At 62.9% G+C, this 16,679-nt stretch overlaps 1 protein-coding gene across 1 annotated transcript; it reads left to right on the top strand.

Annotated features, from left to right (window-relative positions):
* Window positions 1–575: 575 nt before the first annotated feature.
* Window positions 576–16,654, top strand: FBXL16 (F-box and leucine rich repeat protein 16). Its single transcript, XM_071444501.1, has 6 exons — window positions 576–963; window positions 11,582–12,292; window positions 13,052–13,560; window positions 13,883–13,967; window positions 14,485–14,548; window positions 15,306–16,654. Exons 2-6 carry the CDS (start codon window positions 11,597–11,599, stop codon window positions 15,452–15,454), a joined length of 1,503 nt encoding a protein of 500 aa, XP_071300602.1. The 5' UTR covers window positions 576–963; window positions 11,582–11,596; the 3' UTR covers window positions 15,455–16,654.
* The last annotated feature ends 25 nt before the right edge of the window (window positions 16,655–16,679 follow it).

The raw sequence follows: 16,679 nt of genomic DNA, 5'->3' as shown, positions 1-16,679 counted from the left end.
GCACAGGGCCCAGTGTCGTCGCTGTGCCCCAGGGGCTGTCACAGAGCCCGGGGTGGCTGCCGGGGTGAGCAGGGTCTGCAGCAGGATCTGCACCAGGATCTCCAGCCTGCCATGCCCTGCTGGGGAGAGAGCCAGAGCAAGCATCCGTCTGTCCATCCAGCCTTCCACCCATCCCTGCGTTCAGCCTTCCAACCCTCCCTCCCTCCATTTCTCCAGCCACCCCATCCCTCCCTCAATCCCTCCATCCTCCATCCATGCTTCCATTTCCTCCTCCACCCCTCCATCCCTTCCTCTCACCATTCTTCCCTCCATTCCTTCATTCCTCCATCCTCTCCAACCCCTCCATCCTCATCTCTCCATTCTTCCCTCCATCCATTTCTCCCTCCACCTCTCCATTCTTCCCTCCATTTTTCCATCCCTCCTTCGATCCTTCCACCTCTCCATCCCCCCCTCCATCCTTCCATCCATCCCTCCCTCCATCCCCCATCCTTCCACCCCTGCATTCCCCCACCCACCACCCTCTCTCCCTGCACTCCCAGCTGCCAGCCCAGCCCCATTCCCGTGTCCCGCACCCTCACCTCGCCTCTCCCGGTGCCGCTGCCGCCGCTCCATTATCGCTGCCGGTGTCGGTGTCCCTTTAACGGGCTCGGCCGGTGACACGCGTGTGCGTGTGTGCGAACGCGCGTGTGCGTGTGCTCCCCGCTCCCGGGGCTGGCTGGCAGCAGGGCCCCCCTTCTCCATCCCCCCGGATCCGGATCCGGCCCCATTCCCCCCCTCCACTCCCCGCTTATTTTTCCTGTTGTTTCGCGGGGTTGGGGCGGGGGCCGGGCGGGATCCGGCCCCTTTGCCAACGGGGATTTTTGGGGGGATTATTTGCCGTTTTCTTGCCGGTGGGATTTTTTGCTGCAACCGAAAGAAGACGGGCGCAAGGCATGGCATGAGCTTCGGGAGACAGGGCTGGAGGTAAGAGCCGCTCGGGAAAAGCCTTTCCGACACAAAGCCAGTGCCGGGGTCGATGCCGATGCCGGGGTCGGTGCCGGTGCCTGTTCTATCGGTATCGGTACCGATAGCGGCACCGGCACCGGCACCGCAGCCGCCCCCAGCCGCATCCCGCATCATGGAGCCGCGTTATATAACGGCAGCGGAGCCGGCCCGGCCCCGGGGCTCCCGGTCCGGTGCCCCCCCTCCGCCCCCGCCTCCCGGTGCCTCGGCCGAGGATGGTGGTCGGTGTGAGCCTCCCCCGGGCCGGTGATGCTGCCCCCTCCGCCCCCTCGGTGTGGGGAGGGGGATGTGGGGGTGAGGGGATGTGCTCTGTGTGTCCGTCCCCCCCCAGCATGGCCGGGCAGCAGCGGGTGGGGAAGACAGGGAAAGGGGGATCAGGGGCATCCCGCGGGATGCAGGGCTGCTCTGGGATGGGGGTGGAAGGGCGATCGCTGTAGGGACATGGATGTCCCAGTGTGGGGTTGATGTTTGCCCCCTTCCACCTCTGCTGCCAGCCTCTAAAATTCCTCTAAAATTCTGAGATGGGGGTGGAAGGGCACATCGCTGTAGGGACATGGATGTCCCAGTGTGGGGTTGATGTTTGCCCCTTTCCACCTCTGCTGCCAGCCTCTAAAATTCCTCTTGTCCTCCCTGGTGGCACCGTTGGCATCCCCGAGGCTGCGCTCAAACACCCAAACACCCCAAAAGCTTGGTGTGGCTTTCTGTGGATGCAGGGGGACACCAGCCAAGGGATGGGGGACAGGGGCAGCCTCCCCCATTCCCAGAGCCCAGGGGATGGAGGCAGGGGAAGGCCCTGGATGGGATGGAACCAAGGGGGCTGAGCCCCACAGCGGGGTCCTGCAGACCCCAGCATGGATCCATGGATCTCCCATCAGTCCAGGATGGGAAGACTGAGTTTGTTTTGGTGGGGAGGATGGCGAGGGGCTGGGGACCAGGCAGACTCGAGCCCATGGAATGGCTGGGGCTGAGCACAGATGGGGAAACTGAGGCACGGGGTTCTGGCAGCAAGCAGCGAGATACCCCCAAGGTCTTGGCCATGTGGGGCCCAGGGGTGCCATGGGGCACTGGGCTGAGGTGGTGCCTCTCTGGCATCTGCTGGTGCCCCTGGGACGTGGCAGTGCCTGGGCAGGGAAGGCAGGAGCGTGGCAGTCCCTGCAGCAGGGATGCTCCTGGCTGACCCTCTCCATGCCCACCCTGTGCCCAGGCTCTGGGGGTCTCGGGGCACAGCACCCCAGGGTGCTGAGCAGGCTGGCAGCAGCGGGCACAGAGCGAGCACCGTGCCGTGCTGGCAGCTCCCCTCCTCTGAAGCTGGGTGCTGATTTCACTCTGGCTACCAGGAAGAGGGAGGGAGGTGGCTTTGGAGTGGGGAGGACTCGCTCAAGCATCCATTTTTAATGAGCTAGATATCTATTTTTCCCCGAGCTGGCTTCCCCCACATCGATCCCTTTGCCTGCTCCCCTCCCTGTGCCAGCAGCTGCAGGGCACAGGGGAGCAGCAGGACAGGCACCCCTGGCACTGGGACCCTCCTGCCCCCCCAAATCCTGCTCCTGGGGAAGGGGTGACCCTCACTCGGGCCAGGGTAAGGTGAGAGTGGGGAAAGGGTTCCCTTGTCCCCTCCCGTGGGGTCACAGCCGTTGTTGACCATCCTGTGGGGAGGTGGCCGGACAGAAGGACAACAGGAGTGGGAGCACTTGGAGTTTGGAGGTTGGATCCTGCCCCTCTGCTCTGCAGATTTAAGCTGTGCCTGGCTCAGCAGCTCCATGGCAAAGCCACCTCGTCCTGCCTGGAGCTGTGTCCCCATCTCCCATCTCGTGCAGCTCCCAGCAGTGCCTGTGCAGGAGCTGCACCCAGAGAGGGGATCTGGGAGGCGAGTGGGGGCTGCTGGTGTGGGAGGGAGCAGCGCTGGCTGTGCAGGCAGCAGAGCTCCTTGGCAGCATCCCCCTCCCAACCTCTGCCCACCTGCCACGGGGACAGCCACGTGTGCTGGGTGCTCTGGGGCTCAGGGAGGAGCTCAGGGATGAGGAGGGAGGGTCTGGGGAGGGCACAGCTCAGCAGGACCCGTTCCTCCAGGGTTTCTCCCTGCTGGAGGGGTGATCCATGCCCAGCTCTAGGACAGGGGAAGCAGGAGACCGGGAGATTGTGCTGGGAGCAGGATCAGGATGGTGCCTGAAGGCTTTTGGAGCCCGTGCTGGCATTTGGCACCCACAGCCCACCAAGGAGTGCCATGGCTGGACACTGCCTGCCCTGGTGTCCCACCAGCCTCGTGCCAAGGGCCCCTGCTTGACCCCAGGCCCAGGTCCCAGCCAGACCCCAAGCCCAGGGGCAGAGGGCCATCAGTGCCATCAGTGCCATCAGTGCCATCAGTGCCATCAGTGCTTGTGTGGCTGTCACTGTGCCTGGGGGGGTGAAGGGTTTGGGCAGGCACAAATCCCAGCAGGACCTGAGGAGCTCATCCACATCCTGTGCTCAGAGACAGCTCCCCTGGCTCCTGGCTCCTCAGGGGATGGTGCATTTCAGCCCTTCCTGGGCAGAGGGAAGGGCTGGGACACTCTGGGAGCTGTCACTGGGCTCTGGCTGTGCTTGCAGTGAGAGGAGGCCAGGCTGGGCAGGATCCAGCACACGAGGAGCTGCTCCCTCTCCTCCTTGCCTTGGCCAGAGGGGAGCAGGGGGAAGCTTGGCTTGAGCACAAACATCCTTCCATGGTGTGTGAGCAAAGATCTCCAGGGGAGGCTGGAGGGGAAGGGAGCAGGGCTCCAGCTCTGCCCTCAGTCTGTCCCTCCCGTGCTCCTTTTGGGTGGGGGATTCCTCCCAAGGGGACAGGGGGCTGCCTGGGGAAAGGAGAGAGGTCAGAATTTGCTGTCTCTGGGAGAAGGGGGTTCAGCAGAGAGGCTGAAAGCTGCTGCAGGAGGGGCTTGGTGGTCAGAGGGAGCCCTGTTGGGAGGAAGTTTTGCTTGGGGCTGGAGCTCTGCCTCCCCCCCACACTGAGGGCTGGGGACAGGAGCTGCATCTCCCAGTGCCCCCAGACAGGAGCTGCATCTCCCAGTGCCCCCAGACAGGAGCTGCATCTCCCAGTAGCAGTGGGGACCTGAGCAGAGCTTGGTGCTGGCACCTCAGCCAGCTTTTCCCAGCTCCCTGGGGATGGGGCCAACCCTGCAAATCCTGAGCCTGACCTTTGGGAAGGCTGTGGCACCCGAGAGATCTCAGTGCTGGGGGTTCCTACTGTGACAGCTCCTCTGCAAGAGCCAACGACGGATTCACCAGCCTGGCTGGCACTGAGAGCAGCAGCCCCAGCAGTGGGACTCCAACCAGTCATTTCCCAGCCCCTCCTAAGCTTCTTTATCCACTGCAAGGTGGGATGAGCTCCTTGGCACCGCTGGGAGCCATCAAGGGAGCAGGAAAGCTGCTCTCAGCCCTTGGGTCTCCCCAGAAGCTCTCAGGGCAGCCCCAGGAGGGAGGTTCCCAGCTCCCATCACACAAACAGCAGCTCTGCAGGGCCAGGTGGAGAGGCAAGGCCCTTCCCTACCCCGAATTCCTGGATTGTGCAGCAAGGAAGAGGCAGCACTGAGCTTGGAGCTGTGCTCCGAGCCTCTGTCCCACTCACCTGTGTGAGTGCTGAGGCTGGAGCCCAAATCCACCTGTGCACACACACACACACACACACACAGGCACAGCATCTCCAGTGGAGCATCTCTCCACTGCCCCTCCATCTCCAGCAGAGCCAGTGGCTCCTCCAGAGCCTCCAGCAGCTCCTCTGCACTGCTGGGGTGACCCAAAGCCCCTGAAGAGACCCAGACTGGGGCTGGGTGCTGGGCAGCGTTCTGATCCAGCGGGGTCAGAGCCGGGGGCAGCAGCAGCAGCAGCCGCACAGCAGCTCCGCAGGGGGATGTGCTCATGTGTTCATCGCTGCCCTGTGCTCCGGGCTCGGCTCCGGCCCCGCCACTGCCCGGGGCAGCCCCAGCGAGCTCAGCCCCCCGGAGGCTGCACAAAGGCCGGGCCCCGTGCTCGGCACAGCGCTCCTTGCCGGGCTGTGCGCTCCGCCCGTGGAGCGACTTGATTTGCTGCATTAGTAAAAATAGACGGGTAATGAATTCAGCTGATGCAACCCCGGCAGCGCGTGCACGAGGCGGCCCCGGCCGCGCTGAGAGTGTGAGAGGGGTTGTGTGAGTGTGAGTGTGAGTGTGAGCGGGGCTTGTGTGTGTGTGTGTGAGTGTGTGTGTGTGTATCCCGTGTGAGTGAGTGTGAGTGTGTGTGCATCCCGTGGGTGTACGTGAGCCGGGCTTGTGAGTGCATCCTGTGTGAGTGTGAGTGTGAGCAGGGCTTGTGTGCACATCTCATGTGAGTGTGAGTGTGTGTGTGCATCACGTGGGTGTATGTGAGCCGGGCTTGTGAGTGCATCCTGTGTGAATGTGTGAGCAGGGCTTGTGTGCACATCTCGTGTGAGTGTGAGTGTGAGTGGGATTGTGTGTGTGTGTGTGAATCCCGTGGGTATGTGAGTGTGAGCCTGGTTTGTGTGTCCATCCCGTGCATGTGTGTGTGTTGTGTGTGTGCACACCCCGTGGGTGTGTGAGTGTGAGCAGGCAGCGATGGCTGCTCGCTCCGCACAGCTCTGCCACCTGAAGCCCTTTGGCAGCAGCTCTGGGTCCTGGCAGGGCGATAAGAAGGCTCCGAGGGGGCCGGGGGCAGCAGCGGGGCTGCAGGGACCGGCTGGGTGGCAGCAGGGTGTCACGGGGAGTCTGCGGGGCAGTCATGGATTCTCCCTGGGATCTGCTGGGGCAGCAGCAGCTCTGCCTGCTGGGTTACAGTGGGATCTCTGACAAGGATCTGTTGGAGCAATGCTGGATCTTGGCAGGGCCCTGAGGGGTGATGGAGATTCCTTTACAAGGAGTCGGTGGGGCAGGGCTGGATCCTCCCTCCCAGGGCCCGGCGCGACAGGGCCGGATGCTGGGGGGGACACGGGTGCGGTGTCCTTGGGGGGGCCGCTGTGCCCGGTGCTGACGGGGACAGATGGACCGGGGCCGCTCACCGGAGCCGCTGTCCGCGGTGCTTACCGGGACCGAGCGACCGGGGTCTCTGACCGTGGTGCTGACCGGGGCCGCTCGCTGGGGCCGCTGTCCTCGGACTGAATGACTGGGGACCGAATGACCGGAGCTGCTGACCGGGACCGCTGGCCGGGGTGCTGACATCCGGGACCGATGGACGATGGCCTCTGTCCCCGGTGCTGATCGGGACCAATGACCGGGGCCTCTGTCCTCGGTGCTGACCGGCACAGCCCGCTGTCCCCGGTGCTGACCGGGACCGGTGACCGGGGCTGCTGTCCGCGGTGCTGACCGGGACCAATGACCAGGGCTGCTGTCCTCGGTGCTGACCGGGACCAATGACCAGGGCTGCTGTCCTCGGTGCTGACCGGGACCAATGACCGGGGCTGCTGTCCTCGGTGCTGACCGGGACCAATGACCGGGGCTGCTGTCCCTGGTGCTGACTGGGACCGGTGACCGGGGCTGCTGTCCCCGGTGCTGACCGGGACCAATGACCAGGGCTGCTGTCCTCGGTGCTGACCCAGCACGCCCGCGGTCCCGGGGGCTCCCACGCCGGCCAACCCGGGATCTCCCCGGGCCTCCGGTCCGGCTCCAGCCCGGCTGTCCTGGAGCCCAGCCCGATCCCTGCTGCACAGGATAACTGCTCAGGAGCCGGGGCTCTCCCAGGCCGTGCACTAACAGGGGGGCTGATGGCCCTGCCGTGTCTCAAGGCCCTCATCCCTCTGCACTACCACGTGCAGACAGTAAACTCGCCAACAGGTTGGGCAGGCTCTGTTTTCCAGGCAGTTTCCATCCCGTTGATCCCAGCATCCTCACAGTGCAGTGTTTGTGGTGCCAGGCTCTCAGACCCGGGCTTGCTTCTCTCTTCCTGCGTCAAACCCGCCCCCCAGCACTGCATCATCGCTTCCGTGGGTGACAAACCCCCCCAAACCTCCCTGCCAGTGACGTAGCCTGAGAACTGTGCACCCTGCAGTGGATTCGGGAGGCTGGAGGGCTCTGGCCTTTGCTCCTGTCAGGTTTTCTCCCACTGGGCTGGGGCTGACACTCCACTGCTGGGAGAGGCCTCCCTGTGAGAGAGCAAAGGGGGCTGAGACAGAGGGGCTGCAAATGTGGGCCCTTCCTGTGGGACCCCAGAGCAAGGGGGGTTGCACCAAGTGCTGAACAATCCTGATGATGATGATGATGATGATGGTGTGCTTGGCCCAGTCATGCAATCTGCAAACACTGAGATGACAGGGAGAAGGGAAAGGGACAAATCTCTGCTCTCCTGTTGCTTTGGAGTGGCCAAAAAACGTTTGGAAGTGTTCATGGAACTGCTGGAACATCTGGGAGAGTCTGTGCTGACACCTCCAAGACAGACAGCTTTGGGTTTGTGTGTCCATCTGCTGTCTCTGGGAGTGTCTGGGGAGGCACAGGGCAGGCTCTGGGTGTCCCTGCACTCACAGCTGTGTCCCCCAGGGGCTGTGGCAGCGTCACTTTGAACATCAGAGCATTGTGGCCTCAGCCCTGGGCTGCAGGAGCTGGGGGGCTCCTGGCTGCAGGCTGGGGCCCTCCCATGGCACAGGAGGGCAGATGCCAGCCCTGCCTCTTGGTGCCAGAGACAGTAGCTACTGGACCCCTCCCCTCCCGGCCCTTCCTCTCCACACTGGGGTCTTTCCCCAAGCACAATTCAGTGCCTGGGGGTGGTGGGAGCACCCAAATTCTTCCCTGCTCATCTCCCCAGAGAGAAATGCCTGCCTGGCTTCCCCCCACCGCTGTCCAGATCCTCCTGTGCCCAGAGACTCGAATCTCTCTCTGTTTTTCTCTTTGAAGTGACTTCAGGCTCATTCAAGGTTCGGGATTTCTGTGCTCTGTTCAGGCAGCCTGAGCCCCCTGGGCAGGGGGCCTGGCTCAGCTTTCCAGGGAATCCCTGAGCCCCCCGAGCCCCCCTGAGCCCCCCTGAGCCCCCTGAGCCCCCTAAGCCCCCCTGAGCCCCCCTGAGCCCCCCTGAGCCCCCTGAGCCCCCTGAGCCCCCCGAGCCCCCCTGAGCCCCCCTGAGCCCCCCTCCCCGATCCCCCTGAGCCCCCTGAGCTCAGCCTCGGGGACCAGCTGAGCTCTGAGCAGGTTGGACGTGGTGCCAAAACCTCCTGCTGGCTGCTGTGAGTCCGGCGACTTGTCAGCATCTGTGTCCTGCTGTGAGTGTCCCCTCGGGCTGCCGAGGCCCTGGGCTCCCCTCTGCCACCACCTGCCCTGTCCCCAGGGTTGGCCAGCGTGCCCAGAGGCTCCCGGGCTCGGTGCCACCACCTGCCCTGTCCCCATGCCCAGCAGATCTGGGGCTCAGTGCCACCACCTGCCCTGTCCCCGGTGTCGGAGTGTCGGGAGTAGCACAGCTGGGACGGACACAGAGATCTCTGCAGCCAGGTCAGGAACTTGGGGTTCATTGCAAAGGGCCTGGGGGCAGGGCCCTGCTGGGAGCTGCCAGCCACAGCTCAGAGCAGGCCTGAGAGAAGAGAGGGGCAGAGAGGATGAAAGGGTAAGAGAGTAAGAGGGTAAGAGAGTAAGAGGGTAAGAGAGTAAGAGGGTAAGAGAGCAAGGTTCCCGTTCCAATACAATAAATCTTCTTCTGTGTTGAATATTCCAATTCTCACTAACCAATCTAGTATAAGATACAAATCCTATAGCATTTACATACAGCCTATAAGAATCATTACATTACCACACTGTGTTACATTTTAAACCCTATAAACTCCTCTTTGGGCCCCTTCTGCCAAGCTGTAGGGTCTGCTCTGACCCTTGGAGCTGTCTGCAAGCAGAGGGTATTGTTCCATCAAAAGGGGACCACCTTCAGCCAGCCACACTGTTGTTTTCTAGTTGTTCAGTAACTGAGGGATCTCAAAGCTTGCTTTCATTTCAATCTTGCTTGTAGTTTCTATATTCTCAAAATCTTTTGCCAGGCAATCATATTTATAAGGCTTTCCTGTTTCATCTTCCCCATACCCGGGGCCAGCCAGCGTGCCCAGCGGCTCCGGGGCTCGGTGCCACCTCCTGCCCTGTCCCCGTGCCCAGCAGCTCCGGGGCTCGGTGCCACTCGCTGCAGTGACAGCTTCCCGTGCCACCTGGCCATTGTCTGTTTGGGTTTGTGCTCTGTGAGACACCCGCTGCACGTTCTGTTTACCTCCCTAATTGCAGCCGAGCCGCTGGTTTCGAGTTTCTCCCTTCTCTCCCCTCCCCTTCTCCTGCTTTCAAGCGAATTTAACACACGTCCAAGCACCGGCGGCCCGGCTCCGCCGTGGGGCGGCGTGAGCGGAGGCAGCAGCGGCTGCATCCGAGCCGGGAGCGGCGCCAGGCTGTCTGCACAGGGCTGGGCTCATCCCCGGGGGCTGCATCGCGGCGGGACGCGGCCACCGAGCCGGGCTGGCTGCTGGCACCGCGGCGCCCCCAGCCCTGTGCCGGGAACGGGAGTGTGCCCTGTGCCCTGCATGCCAGGTGTGCCCTGCATCCCGCGGCTTCTCCAGCTGTGCCACCGGCACCTGGCTGTGCTGTTGAGCTCCTGTTTGGGTGGCTGTGCCCTCCCTGGGTGCTCCAGGAGAGCTGGATGAGGCCAGGGATATCGCTGGCCGGGGACTGTGTACAAATCACCAACGGGACGGGACTGCTAGGAATGTGCCTTGAGCTGTTTGATTTTCCAGCATCAGCCTCATTACATGGTTGTGACAATGGGAAGATGCCATCAGCTCACATCCCAGGCAGCAGACACAGAACTCAATGTTACAACTCACTTTAAGAGTTTTCTGACCAATCCCACAAAGCAAAAGCACATTGACAGTAGTTCCATCCAACCACTATAAGCACAGGTACCTTTGGGTAAACAATGCTTGCTTATTTTGGATACAATACCTGCTTGTGAGCCCTAAAACACAATGCACAGAGCTCCATTATTAAGCTTCAAACTTCCTAATATCTTGCTAGATAAACTTTTCTGTAGCTTAGGGGGTTATTCTAGACAAGCCTTAATACACAGACCATTGTTCTATTTGTCCTTACTTTTCTACATTTTACATAATTTTTCTGCTGACCAATCTTGTGGCTCTTGCTTAGCTCCATTCTGCTGTCTCTGAGGCCTGCCTTTTGCAGCTTTCCCCAAACCCTCTGATTTTGTGGATTCCCACAAGGGATGCTGTGAGAGTGAAAGGGATGGGCAGCAGCAGGGGGTCTGCAGGCTGCATCCTGCTTCCAGGCTCAGGGACCACAGAGCTTGGACATGAGCAGGATGCCCTTCCCTCGGTGCCCCTCCACCAGGGATTGACTTTCTCCATCCCAAATCAAGCAGCTGTGATAATCCCCTTGCTTTAATCTCGGGTCTGGGAAGAGCTGGCAGGCAGGAAGGTCCCCAGCTCCTGTCACTGATGCATGGAGATGCCAACCACCCCTTGGGCCTTCAGGGGAGCTCCCTGTGCCCTGCTCCATGCACTGCAAGCTGCATTCCCGTGCTTCAGCTCCTTGTGCCCACAGGGGTTGCCAGGATCAGCTTTTTGGCAGGGTTTGGTGTGGCATTGGCACGAGGGGTGTGGGCAGAGCAGGCAGCAGCCGGGCAGGGCCCTGTGCCAGGCCCTGGCTGGGCAGGGGGAGGGGGCTGAGCCCCCATCAATAATTCAGCTCCATATTTATAGAGGGAAATGCGTTGAATAATGGATGGTGGGTGAGGGGGGCCCTTGGGAAGCCAGCCTTGCTGCCACTGCAATATTTATTGGCCTGGGTTGCCGGGTGCTGCCCGGCTGCCTTGAGGCTCCACTAGGGCTGGCACAGGCTCACTGCTGAGGGCTTGGCGGGCACAGTGGGCACGGGCAGCTCTGCTCCTCTGCCTCTGCCCACCGCCCTCCTCAAAATCACACAGGGGGCTGGAGCCCCCTGCTCTGGAGCCAGGCTGGGAGAGCTGGGGGTGCTCACCTGGAGAGGAGAAGGCTCCAGGGACACCTCAGAGCCCCTTGCAGGGCCTGAAGGGGCTCCAGGAGAGCTGGAGAGGGACTGGGGACAAGGCATGGAGGGACAGGACACAGGGAATGGCTCCCACTGCCAGAGGGCAGGGCTGGATGGGATCTTGGGAATTAGGAATTGTTCCCTGGGAGGGTGGGCAGGCCCTGGCACAGGGTGCCCAGAGCAGCTGGGGCTGCCCCTGCATCCCTGGCAGTGCCCAAGGCCAGGCTGGAGCACCCTGGGATGGTGGAAGGAGTCCCTGGCCATGGCATGGATGTGGAATGAGATGGGCTTTGAGGTCCCTTACAACCCAAACCAGCCTGTGGATCCTTCTCTGTCTGCCACTAGCCATGCTTGTTTCTAGGCTCAGAGAGGGATGTGAATACCCAGGGACAAATCCCCATCCATCGCTCATCACAGGGGGCACCAGGGCCATGCAGCCTGCTCTGTGTGGCTGTGCCACCTGATCCCATGTGCCACCCTGCTCAGGGCCCCCAGGGTCTCCCCCCTCCCTGGTGCCACCACCTCCCCCAGCCACAACCACCCCCTGAGCAGACCCACAGCCCCTGACCCCACACCCTGCGTTACAGAGACACCTGTGGAAGATGTCGAACCCGAGAAACGGCGACACCAAGCCCCCATGTTTGCCCCGCAATGGACTGGTGAAGATCCCCACGCAAGCCAACGGCCTCGGCTCCGCCAGCATCACCAAAGGCACCCCCGCTGTGAAAAACCGCCTGTGCCAGCCTTCCTCCGTGCCTGCCATCCTCAGCCCGGCCTTAGCCCACCGCAGCGACCTGCCCATCCCCAGCCTGGCCTCCCCGCTCTCCTTGGCCACCCTGGCCAGCGTCTCCTCCCCTCCCGGCGCTTCCTTGGTGGGACTGAACGCCAGCGAGGGCTCGGAGCAGCCCTCCCCGGAGCAGCTGCCGGGCTCGCCCTCGGAGAGGCAGCTGGCCGTGGACGAGAAGATCCTCAACCGCTTGTTCTGGTACTTTTCGGCGTGCGAGAAGTGCGTGCTGGCGCAGGTGTGCAAGGCATGGCGGAGGGTGCTCTACCAGCCCAAGTTCTGGGTGGGCTTGACGCCCGTGCTGCACACCAAAGAGCTCTACAACGTCCTGCCCGGGGGAGAGAAGGAGTTCGTCAGCCTGCAGGGCTTCGCCGTCCGCGGCTTCGACGGCTTCTGCCTCGTGGGCGTCTCTGACCTGGACATTTGTGAGTTCATTGACAACTACCCCCTCTCCAAGAAGGGGGTCAAGTCCATGAGCCTTAAGAGGTCGACCATCACAGATGCGGGGTTGGAGGTAGGTGACCCTGCTGAAGTGACCGGGGTGGCTGAGGTGTGCTGGTGGCGGGTCAGTCCTGGTGGCCTTGGGGACACACACGTGGCCAGAGTGGTCCTGTCACAGTGAAGGAGCAGAGAGGTGGCATGGCCACCCCACAGGTGCTGGCAACACAGGGAGTCCCTGCCTGAGGTCTGGGCAGTGGGATGGGCACAGCCCGTGCAAGGTCAGGAGGCTGTTGGGGCTTCACCCCCGCAGGAAGGCAGGGCCAGGTGAGGTGGCCGTGCTGCTGAGCAGTGATGTGACAGTGGGTGACAATCTCTGGGAACAGGACATTCCTGCTTGGCTGGCTGCTCCCCAGCAAGAGGTCACCCAAGCAAGGGGCTGAGGTGATAGAGATGGGGCCATTCATGGGTCTAGGCAAGGTCCCCACCGAGATCCTTGCCCTGTGCCATGGCCAAACACAGCACCAGCTGCTCTGTGGGCACACCTCACCTGTTCTGGAAGCGGCATCAATCCCCACCCTGCCAGCAGCACCTGGCACAGTGCTGGGGCTGCAGCCAGGGGTCCCTGCCTGTGCCCTGCCATTCCCCACTGATGCTGGTGTGCCCTAAGGCAGGCGTTGAACCCATGCCAGGGAGGTCTCAGGGGCGAAGACTGGACCCAGGCAAGACTGGGAGCAGTGGGAGGAGTCACCCAGAGGGAACCAGGGCGGGGACCCAGGGACACACGAGGGTGGGTGGCAGTGCCTGGCACGGCCTGACCCGCTGCCCTCGGCAGGTGATGCTGGAGCAGATGCAGGGCGTGGTGCGGCTGGAGCTGTCGGGCTGCAACGACTTCACGGAGGCCGGGCTGTGGTCCAGCCTCAACGCCCGCATCACGGCGCTGAGCGTCAGCGACTGCATCAACGTGGCCGACGACGCCATCGCCGCCATCTCGCAGCTCCTGCCCAACCTGACCGAGCTCAACCTGCAAGCCTACCACGTGACGGACACGGCGCTCGCCTACTTCACCGCCAAGCAGGGCTACACCACCCACACCCTGCGCCTCAACTCCTGCTGGGAGATCACCAACCACGGCGTGGTCAACATGGTGCACAGCCTGCCCAACCTGAGCGTGCTCAGCCTCTCGGGCTGCTCCAAGGTGACGGATGACGGAGTGGAGCTGGTGGCCGAGAACCTGCGGAAGCTGCGCAGCCTCGACCTGTCCTGGTGCCCCCGCATCACCGACATGGCCCTGGAGTACATCGCCTGTGACCTGCACAAGCTGGAGGAGCTGGTGCTCGACAGGTAAAGGGCTGTGCTGAGCCGTGCTGTGCTGTGCCAAGCCATGCCATGCCATGCCATGTTGAGCCGTGCCAGGCCATGCCATGCCATGCTAAGCTATGCCAAGCCATGCCAAGTCATGCCATACCGTGCTGAGCCATGCCATGCCATGCACGCCATGCCATGCCATGTTGAGCTGTGCTGTGCCGTGTCACCCCATGACAAACCATGCCGTGCCAAGCCGTGCCATGCTGAGCCGCGCTGTAGCAGAGGGTGCAGCATGGGGGCCATGGTTTGGGGACACCCACGGGTGACCAGCTGGCCCTGACACCCCGTGTCCCGGCAGGTGCGTGCGGATCACCGACACCGGCCTCAGCTACCTGTCCACCATGTCATCCCTGCGGAGCCTCTACCTGCGCTGGTGCTGCCAGGTAGGTGTGGAACACGGCTGTGCTCGGCACGGCAGAGAGGGCATGGTGGCACCTCCCTGGGCATGGGCCATGAGCTCGGGGCGGGCTCCCGGGGCTGGCTGAAGACCCCAAGACTTGGTGCCAGGAAGCAGAGGGCTCCTGTGAGCTCATCAGGACTCAGCCCTGGCACCCTGACCCTGCATCCCCAGAGCCGGTACCTGCTGCAGGCTCCCTGCCCTGGCTCCCCGCTCCCTGTCGCACAGTCCAGAGCCAGTACCCCGGTCCTGCACCCAAAATCCTGCCCCAGCATCCCGCTGCAACATCCCACATCCTGCTCAGGCTCCCCTCCCTGCAGCCTGTCCCATCACAGTTCCCTGCCCTGGCACCCAGAGCCAGCACACTGCCCCAGCATCCTGCACCCTGCTTCAGGTTCCCAGCCCTGGCACCAATTCTCGACCCCAGCTGGGCAATGCTGAGCCCTGGTGCTGTGGCTGTCCCCACTGTCCCCCCCTCATCCCCATCCCATCTTCTTTTCCAGGTGCAGGATTTTGGCCTGAAGCACCTCCTGGGCATGGGCAGCCTGCGCCTGCTCTCGCTGGCTGGTGAGACCCTGACCCTCTGCCAGGGACCGGAGACCCCAGGGGCTGGGGAGGCTCTGGGCATGGGGACAGAGAGAGCCCTGGGGACAGCCTGGGGACAGCCAGCATCCCCCCAGGCCAGCAGGCACCTGCACCCAGCCCAGCTGTGGGGAAAGAGCCATGCTGGGCTCCTGGGGTGCAGTGTTTTTTGGGGTGGTGGTGTTTTGGGAGCTATGGTTTTGCCATTCAAGTCATCTGGGGAGTTGGTTTTTGAGGAGTTGTTCTGGGGGACACTCTTTTTTGGTTTGTTGCTTTTGGTTTTGTTTTTTTTTAATACAGGTGCTTTGAGATTTTGGGATTTTAGGCTGACCTTGGGGTGCAGGTGTTTTGGAGCACTATTCTTTAGCATGCTGGTTTTCTGGGTTCTGGTGGGAGTTTTTTGGGTGCTAATTTTGATGGTCTTGGTATTTTGGGGTGCTGGTGCTTTAAGGTACTGGTTTTTGTGTGCAATTTTGAGTGCTGGATTTTTTGGATGCTGATATTTTGAGTGATTTTTTGGTAGTGTTGGGGTTTTGGGGTACTTTTTTTTAGCACACTGGTTTTTGGGGTTCTGTCTTTTGGGTATGGTGAGGTTTGAGGTGCTGGGATTTTGAGATCCAGACCCTTTGGTTCTGTTTGGGGGGATTTTGGTGGTCTGGGATGCTGGTGCCTGTTTGTTGGGGATGCTGTTTTTGGGGGATGCTGGTGATCTGGGCTGACAGAGCACTCTGCCCCCTTGCAGGCTGCCCCTTGCTGACCACCACGGGGCTGTCGGGGCTGGTGCAGCTGCAGGAGCTGGAGGAGCTGGAACTCACCAACTGCCCCGGGGCCACCCCGGAGCTCTTCAAGTACTTCTCCCAGCACCTCCCGTGCTGCATGGTGATCGAGTAGCGCCGGAGCCGGCCCACCCCGCGCCCACCCCGGCCGCCATCGCCCACCCCATCTCCCTCCGGCTGCGGGGGGATTCGAGAGACGCCCCCGATTCCAACCGAGCCCGGACATCCCCCGCATCGACGCCCCCGAGGGACGCGGGGCTCCGGGGGGAGATGGGGGCAGGAGCCCCCCCGGTACCATGTAAATTCCCCCCACGCCGCCGCCATCGCCCGTGCTCCTCCCGGTGTCCTGCCAATCCCTTCCGGACAGACGAACGGACATCATGGAAGCCCAAAGTGGGAAGGCGACGCTGTGTGACCCCTCCCGGCCGCATCCTGCTCCCCCCGCCCCGGTGCCAGCGGGCCCCGCCACCAAGGATGCTCCTGGCGACCAAAGGATGCTCCCAGGGACGGGCCAGAGGAGGATGCTGATTTTGGGGTGGCGGCGGAGGCTGGACGGGTCCCCTCACGCCCCCGGAGCGGGTCACCGAGCTCACCCCCCCCTCCCCGCGCTGCGTGTCCCCTCCAGCCCCCAGCCCCGCCTTTGGGGCCCTCTCTCCCGGTGAATAGGATGTCCCTCTCCGCCCGCCCTCGCATGCTCGCTTGCTTCAGTCTCGTGCTACGGCAGGTTTCGGGGTACCCGGGGGGACGGTGACAAGTGACAGCCCCACTGAGCCCCTCCACGCGGCTTCGCCCCGGCCGGATCCCGCCCCGGGCTCCCCTGGCCACATCCCCCGCCGCCCGGGGACCCCCCTGCACCCCGCGGGGCCGGGGGGTGATGCCACCGCCGGGGAGCGACCCATCCGTCTGGGATGGGACATCCCGGGGCACCAGGGCCGGGGCTGAGCCACCGCGGCGACACCGGCAGCACAGAGAGACCACGGGAGGTGGCACCTCGGACACACTGCCACCGCCACCGCTCTTCCAGCTGAAAAGCCATCGCCCCGTGCCAGCGGCAAGCGGGGCACCGGGGGGACCCCCGGGCTGAGCCGAGATGGGACCGAGCCGGAACGGGGCTGGGGGGCCCGCGGGACCCAGCGCGGGAGGGGCTCGGTGCCCCCGGGCAGTGCCCGCCCCGTGCCACAACCATGGGAGGAGAGTGGGCACGGACACGGGCACGGGCACGGGCACGGGATGGGCACGGACACGGACACGGACACGGACACGCTTTCGGTTTGTTTTGCCTTTGTACCGGCCGGGAAGGAACTGCTGCACCAACCGCCGCCTCCGCTCCCTGCTTTGTC

This window comes from Agelaius tricolor, unplaced genomic scaffold (genome assembly GCF_023055355.1).
Source record: "Agelaius tricolor isolate 1412-34295 unplaced genomic scaffold, bAgeTri1.0.p SCAF_19, whole genome shotgun sequence".
In the NCBI taxonomy this organism is placed as follows: Eukaryota; Metazoa; Chordata; class Aves; order Passeriformes; family Icteridae; genus Agelaius; species Agelaius tricolor.
Note: the sequence above shows the minus strand (reverse complement) of the source record. Positions and strands in the feature narration are given on the sequence as shown.

Coding starts and splice junctions, on each gene's coding strand:
- FBXL16 (XM_071444501.1), top strand. CDS start 11,597: ATGTCGAACCCGAGAAACGGCGACACCAAGCCCCCATGTTTGCCCCGC. Junction 13,561..13,882: donor GAGGAGCTGGTGCTCGACAG/GTAAAGGGCTGT, acceptor GTGTCCCGGCAG/GTGCGTGCGGATCACCGACA. Junction 14,549..15,305: donor GCGCCTGCTCTCGCTGGCTG/GTGAGACCCTGA, acceptor GCCCCCTTGCAG/GCTGCCCCTTGCTGACCACC.